Source organism: Pituophis catenifer, unplaced genomic scaffold, assembly GCF_029215685.1.
Source record: "Pituophis catenifer annectens isolate HBS135680 unplaced genomic scaffold, rPitCat1.0.hap2 SCAF_10, whole genome shotgun sequence".
In the NCBI taxonomy this organism is placed as follows: domain Eukaryota; kingdom Metazoa; phylum Chordata; class Lepidosauria; order Squamata; family Colubridae; genus Pituophis; species Pituophis catenifer.
This window is the reverse complement of record NW_027256890.1, coordinates 18,862,542-18,869,737: the sequence shown is the minus strand read 5'-3', so window position 1 is coordinate 18,869,737 and position 7,196 is coordinate 18,862,542. Positions and strand designations below refer to the sequence as shown.

Here is a 7,196-nt window from a genome sequence, read left to right as displayed (position 1 = left end):
ACCCACACTCTTCATACTTTACATAAATGACCTTTGCGATCTTATTATAAGCAGCTGCACGTTACCACAATTTATGTCTTATTTTGACCTATATATTTCCTATTTTTATTCTCTATCCATTGATACCAGTTTTCCCAGGTTGAGTAATATTCCAAGTCTTCCTTGTCATTTAATTCTATAGTAAATTTGTCCATTTCTGCACACTCAAAAATTTTCCGGATTATTACACAATCTGTCATTTTCCAGGCTTGGGCGAGTACAATTCTCGCTGCTATAAATAATACGAATGATCAAATATTTAATCTTTTTAGGATATTTTCCCTTAATGATCCCCAGAGGAAACAGTTCAGGCTTCAGTTCTATTGGGCCATGTGTAATTTCGTTGAACCATTTTTTGTATTTTAATCCAGTATTTTTTGATTTCTGGGCAAGGCCACCATACATGAGAAAAGGTACCTGGTGCGTTTTTTTTTATATTTCCAGCAGTTAAGGTTTAGATTGGGGTGCATTTTTGCAAGTCTTGTTGGGCTATGTGCCACCGATAGAAGATTTTGTACTGATTTTCTTTATTTGCGGCGGATTTTGTTTTATGTATAATTTCTCTTCCAATTTTTTTTCCCAGAGTATAAACATATTTATGAATACATGAAATGGATACGTATAAAAGGGACATTAGGACAGGGACGGTAGGCATGTTGGTGCGCTTATGCACGCCCCTTAGAGACCTTTTAGGAATGGGGTGAGGTCGACAGTAGGCAGTCTAAGGTTAAAGTTTTGGGGTTTGGGGAAGAAACCACAGAGTCAGGTAGTGCGTTCCAGGCATTAGTAACTCTGTTACTCACCCCATTCCTAAGAGGTCTCTAAGGGGCATGCATAAGCGCACCTACGTGTCTAATGTTCCCTTTTGTACGTACCCATTTCATGTTTTCATAATTATGTTCTTTCTTTCTTTCTTTCTTTCTTTCTTTCTTTCTTTCTTTCTTTCTTTCTTTCTTTCTTTCTTTCTTTCTTTCTTTCTTTCTTTCTTTCTTTGATTTATATACCGCCCTACTCCCGAAGGACTCAGGGCGGTGAACAGCCAAACAGTAATACAAAATTTAAAAACAAAGTAAAATCGAATTAAACAATTTGGCCCAGACAGATTAAAACACCCCAATCATTTAAAAACCGATTAAAACCGATTACTTGCATCTGTTACCTAATGCATGCTTGACGAAAGAAATAAATGAAATAAATTGCTATTGCTTAATGCACTGTAAGCCGCCCTGAGTCTCCGGAGAAGGGCGGCATATAAATCAAATTAAAAAAAATAAAAATAAAAGACAAATAATAATAATAATAATAATAACAACAACAACAACAATAACAATAATAATAATAAAATGTTTTTTTTTTTTCCATCCAAGCTTTTCCAAATGATCGGAATTCCAACTTGCTGGGTGACCCTGGAACTCGCATTTCCAGCTTGGCTGCATTCTCTCTCTTTTTTTTTTTGCACCCAGAATCTTTCTCTGATTTTCACCAAACTGGTTACGAGAGGAGAAGACAACAGCCAGGAAATGGCCCTTGGCCCGATTGGAGAAAAGGTGCAGAAAAAGGGTGAACCCCAAAAGCTCTCCTCCCAAAATATTCTTGGTTGTTTTTTTTTAAAAGAAAGTTGCACTATGCAGATCCTTCCTTCCTTCCTTCCTTCCTTCCTTCCTTCCTTCCTTCCTTCCTTCCTTCCTTCCTTCCTTCCTTCTTTCCTTCCTTCCTTCCTTCCTTCCTTCCTTCCTTCCTTCCTTCCTTCCTTCCTTCCTTCCTTCTCTACCTACCCTTTCTTTCTTTCCTTCTTTCCCTTTTCTTGTTTCCTTCCTTCCTTCCTTACCTATCTACCTACCCTTTTCCTTCTTTCTTTCTTTGTTTCCTTGTTTCCTTCCTTCTTTCCTTGATTCCTTACCTACCTACCTACCCTTTCCCTTCTTTCCTTCTTTCCCCTTCTTTGTTTCCTTCCTTCCTTCCTTCCTTCCTTCTTTCTTTTTCTTTCTTTCCTTCCTTCCCTTTCCTTACCTACCTACCTACCCTTTCCCTTCCTTTCCTTCTTTCCCTTTCCTTCTTTCCTTCCTTCCTTCCTTCCCTTCCTTCTTTCCTCCCTCCCTCCCTCCCCCTTGGGAATAATCTCCATCATCCAGTGTCAAATATTTATATTCTACACATTTTTCTGGGGTGAAAAATGGGTTCATTTCTGCCCCAATACAAATGGCAATATTTCCTGCTGTTTACCATCCCCAAAATCAAATATATAAATTTATTGGAGGGATGGATGGACGGACGGACGGATCAACCAATCAATCAGTCTGTCAGAGTTCCAAGTAACGAGTCCAAAGCAGAGATCACAACACTATTCTTTAGGTCCATTAATAATCTCCTTTATTAGATAAGTCACATTGACACACCTGGGGAAACCAGGTGAGAAGGAGGAGGAGGAGGAAGAGAAGGAGGAGAAGAAGGAGAAGGAGAAAGAGCGGGAGGAGAAGAAAGAGAAAAATAATGGGAAAAAGGAAAGGAGCAAAGAAAGAGAAAGGGAGGGGAAGGGAAAGAGAAGGAGGAGAAGGCAAAAGAGAAGGAGGATGAGGAGGAGAAGGAGAAGGAGAAGGAAAGGAGAAGATGGAGAAGGCAAAAGAGGAGAAGAAGGAGAAAAATAAATGGGAAAAAGGAAAGGAGCAAAGAAAGAGAAAGGGAGGGGAAGGGGAAGGAGATGGAGGAGGAAGAGAAGGAGGAGGAGGAGAAGAAGAAAAAGAAGAAGAAGAAGAAGAAGAAGAAGAAGAAGAAGAAGAAGAAGAAGAAGAAGAAGAAGAAGAAGAAGAAGAAGAAGTGGAGGAGGAGGAGGAGGAGGAAGAAGAAGGGATAAAAGCAGACCCAGTCTTGATGTTTACAGAGATTGAGCAAAAGAATCAATGTGTTTACACACAATCTTAGGACGACATAGTGACAATGCAGAATCGGTTGTTGTCCAGGAAATTTACCTGCAAGGAAGTCAAACGATTGACGAAGCCCTGAGAGATCTTGAGCAAGAGAAGAAAATTGCGAGGGCCAAGTGTGTGTGTGTGTGTGAGGGGTGGGGGGCAGAGGACAATTTCGCAAGAGAGGGTGGGGTCCAAGCTCTGGACAGGCCTATAAAAGGGGACACCGTCGGAAGGCTCCTCAACCCCATCCGAGACCAACCTTGCTCTCTTACCGATCGACGTCGGAGGTAAGTGGGGAGACCTTGGGAGGGCTCTTGGCCAGGGGTTCGAAACCTCTCTAGATCCAGAACCTGAGAGATTTTAAGGAGGGGTCGCCTTGTCCAAGACAGCAGAATCTGGGGTGAGAACCTCAGATTCAGCTTTGGGTCTGAAGATCTGGAGAACTTCAGCTTTGCAGCCTCGAGGCTGGATCTCCGGGCCAAGCAGTTAAGGGAGAAGCATGAGGACTAGTGGCTTGAGCTCCAGGGGGAGAGCCAGGGCTTCCGAAAGACTTTTGAAGGTCCGACAAGGATGAAGCAATACCCCGTTGGGTCTTCATTTCAAGCCCACCTTCTTTCCAGACCTATGGACCTTCTCTTATTATCATTATTTTTTTGTTAAGGTCTCTTTTTGACACAAACCAGATCTGGTTATCCTGGGATGGGCACTTTCTACTGGCCACGTGCCAATAAAGGGGAAAGGGGCCCAAGAAGGTGTGGAGATCGTGGTCAGAATCAACTTCTCCTTCTCCTTTCATCTTGGAGATCAGCCGATCTCTTTTCTGAATGGCCCAACTGGACCATTGGAAAACCATCTCAACTGTTGAATCGTAGAATCATAATATCGTAGAGTCCTGGGGGCTGGCAGGGACTTGGGAGGTCATCTAGACCAACCCCCTCTGCCCCAAAAGCAAGGAGATCTTATTTCATCCCTGCCCTAATGGTTGTCCAGTTTATCCTTGAAAGCTTTCCATCAATGGAGCAAATGGAGGTAACCCCTCGACTGATTGTTCTCACATCCTGTTTAATGGGAGTTAATTCTATTATTGATAAGTTTCTATAATATTGGGAAGGACTATTTGGAAGGAAAAAGGAGGGAAAAAATTAGATCAACAACGGAAGCTTAAATTCAACCCTTTGTGCTTAGAGGTTCGGGTGAGTTGAAGGCTTCCAACCTTGCCTTACGCCAGTGGTATAATTCAAATTTTTTAAACTACCAGTTCTGTGGGTGTGGCTTGGTGGGCGTGGCTTGGTGGGCGTGGCAGGGGAAGGATACTGCAAAATCTCCATTTGCACCCCACTCCAGGGGAAGGATATTGCAAAATCCCCATTCTCTCCCCACTCCAGGGGGAAGGATATTGCAAAATTCCCATTCCTTCCCCACTCCAGGGGAAAGGATATTGCAAAATCCCCATTCCCTCCCCACTCCAGTGGGAAGGATATTGCAAAATCTCCATTCCCACCCCACTCTGGGGCCAGCCAGAGGTGGTATTTGCCGGTTCTCTGAACTACTCAAAATTTCTGCTACCAGTTCTCCGAACTACTCAAAATTTCCACTACCAGTTCTCCGAACTACACAAAATTTCCGCTACCGGTTCTCTGAACTACTCAAAATTTCCGCTACCGGTTCTCTGAACTACTCAAAATTTCCGCTACCGGTTCTCTGAACTACTCAAAATTTCCGCTACCGGTTCTCCGAACTACTCAAAATTTCCGCTACCGGTTCTCCGAACTACTCAAAATTTCCGCTACCGGTTCTCCGAACTACTCGAAATTTCCGCTACCGGTTCTCCGAACTACTCAAAATTTCCGCTACCGGTTCTCCGAACTACTCAAAATTTCCGCTACCGGTTCTCCGAACTACTCGAAATTTCCACTACCGGTTCTCTGAACTACTCAAAATTTCCGCTACTGGTTCTCCAGAACCTGTCAGAACCTGCTGAATAGCACCCCCTGCCTTGCGATTAAGCGACCGATCATTTTTATATTCCCAGATCAGAAGAAGCGAATCGAGATGTCTCAAACTCAGATGGAAAAATGTTGCGAATGCATCATCGACATCTTTCACAAATACTCCATTCAAAAGGAACACTATGACATGCTCTCCAAGGCCGAGTTTGCCAAGATGCTGAAGGAACAGTTTCCAAACTTCATTCAGGTGAGAGAAAAACTTTATTTTCCTTTGAATTTTTTTTAAAAAATTGGGCAAGAATAGCAGGGGAAGGGAAGGGAAAGGGATAAGGTAGAAATGGAGGTCCACCACGTAAGGTAAGAAGCTTGGAAGTCAAGAAGCAGAAGGTAGCAAGAAGCTTGGAAGTCAAGAAAGTACAGAGGGTCTCCATCATTCAAGTCACGGTTGTCCCAAAGTTTCTTTTTTTCTCCAAGAGGCAACTTGATTTTCTGGTTTTTTTCTTTGAAGATGTTTTGCTTCTCATCCAAGAAGCTTCTTCAGCTCTGGCTGGCTGGTGAGGAGCAGCAGAAGCAGCTTCTCGGATGAGAAACGAAACGTCTTCAAAGAAAAAAAAAAACAGGAAGTCCAGTTGCTTCTTGAAGAAAAAAAATCCACTTTTGGTAAGAAGAATTTTTGAAGGCATCAACAGGAGCTTCACGGAACGGTGTGGTGGCGGCCTCTGGTGGTTGCTGAGAGTACTGCAGCCTCTCCCCTCTTGTTGGGGATCCTTTTCATACGGCTTCCAAAATTGGGGCAAAAACAGAGCAAAAAAAAAAAAAAAAAGCCAAAGATACAAGCAGTCCTTGACTTATGGCCAGAATGGAGCCCCAAATTTCAGTTGTTTCGGGAGTTCTGCCCCGTTTCACGACTTTTCTTGCCTCCGTTGTTAAGTGAATTGCTGCAGTTCGTAAGTTAGTTCAGCGAATCTGGCTTCCCGTTGACTTTGCTTGTCGGGCACTGCGACCGTCGTAAAGATGAGACGGCGGCCAAGCATCTGGATTTTTGATCCGATCACCACGGGGATCCTGCGACGGTCGTTAAGTGTGAAAAATGGGCTTTAGTCCCTTTTTTCAGTGCTGTTGTAACTTGGAACAGTCACTAAATGAACCGTCGTACATCGAGGACTAACTGTAGCCCTCAAGAGTCCTCAAGAGGACTGGTCATAAATCCTGTTTTTCTCCAGCACTGGTCATTAAATGAATCACCTCCTGAGTTTTTCTTCCAATGATGCTTTTTTTCTCTCTCTCTTGTCTTTCTCAAAAAAAAAAAAAAAAAAGAAAAAGCTAGAGGAAGGTGAAAGAAAGGCAGAAAGAAAGGAAAAAAAATGGTTTCAGGAAGGCCGAAGAAATGCGAAAGAATACCATCAATTTTTGTAAATAAAAATGGTGACAGTTCAAAAAGATGACTGGGTGCAAATAGAAAAATACACGTTATTTCCATAGGGAGGAAGATAAAGCAGGAATGGTTAAATTAAATACTTTATTTAAAGAGGAAAAAATGTTCTTATTTGAGTATCACTTCTGGGAATTTGGGCTTGTGAAGAAAGAAAGATTTTTTAAATGTTATCTAATTCTGGGTTTTATTTAATTGACCAAACTAAGTAATAATTTTAATTAGCAATTTTATGATGTTTGTGTGTCTATATTTTTCTTGACTGTATACCGCCTTGAGTCCTACGGGAGAAAGGCGGTATAGAAATATAATAAATAAATAAATAAATAAATAAATAAATAAATAAATAAATAAATAAAACAAAAATGAAATTTGCTTTTGCTTTTGTGGATTCGAAAGATTTGGTGTTCCAGAAATGACTAGTTATACATTAAAAACAAAAAAAAAATTGAGGTTTATTTTGTACCGTGTTAGGAAGAGTTGGAAGTTCTTTCTTTCTTTTTTCCTCTTCCCCCTTGTATTCCACACCTCCTTTTTCCCGTCCTCTTTCCTTCCCTTAATTTCCTCTTTTCTTTTCTGTTTTTTTTTGGGGGGGGTATTTTATACAATAAAAAGAAATGAAATGTAAAAAAAAAAAAAGAGAGAGAGAGAGCTAGTTTTTCCAGGCCTATCAGTTTTTTTTTTTTAAAAAAAACAACACGTTTTTTCTTCTTTTGGGATTTGCAGGGAAGTAAGAAACCGGAAGACATCGACAGCCTTTTCAAGGAGCTAGACCAGAATAAGGACGGGCAGCTGTCCTTCGAGGAAACCATGGCTTTCATTGGCAAGTTCTTGATCGCGTGCCATCACAAGTTCCACCATGGCCACTGA

General features: G+C 41.6%; 1 protein-coding gene across 1 annotated transcript; it reads left to right on the top strand.

Annotated features, from left to right (window-relative positions):
* The first annotated feature begins 4,997 nt into the window (after positions 1 to 4,997).
* LOC139321884 (protein S100-A9-like) lies at positions 4,998 to 7,196 on the top strand. Its single transcript, XM_070950809.1, has 2 exons — positions 4,998 to 5,141; positions 7,053 to 7,196. Exons 1-2 carry the CDS (start codon positions 4,998 to 5,000, stop codon positions 7,194 to 7,196), a joined length of 288 nt encoding a protein of 95 aa, XP_070806910.1.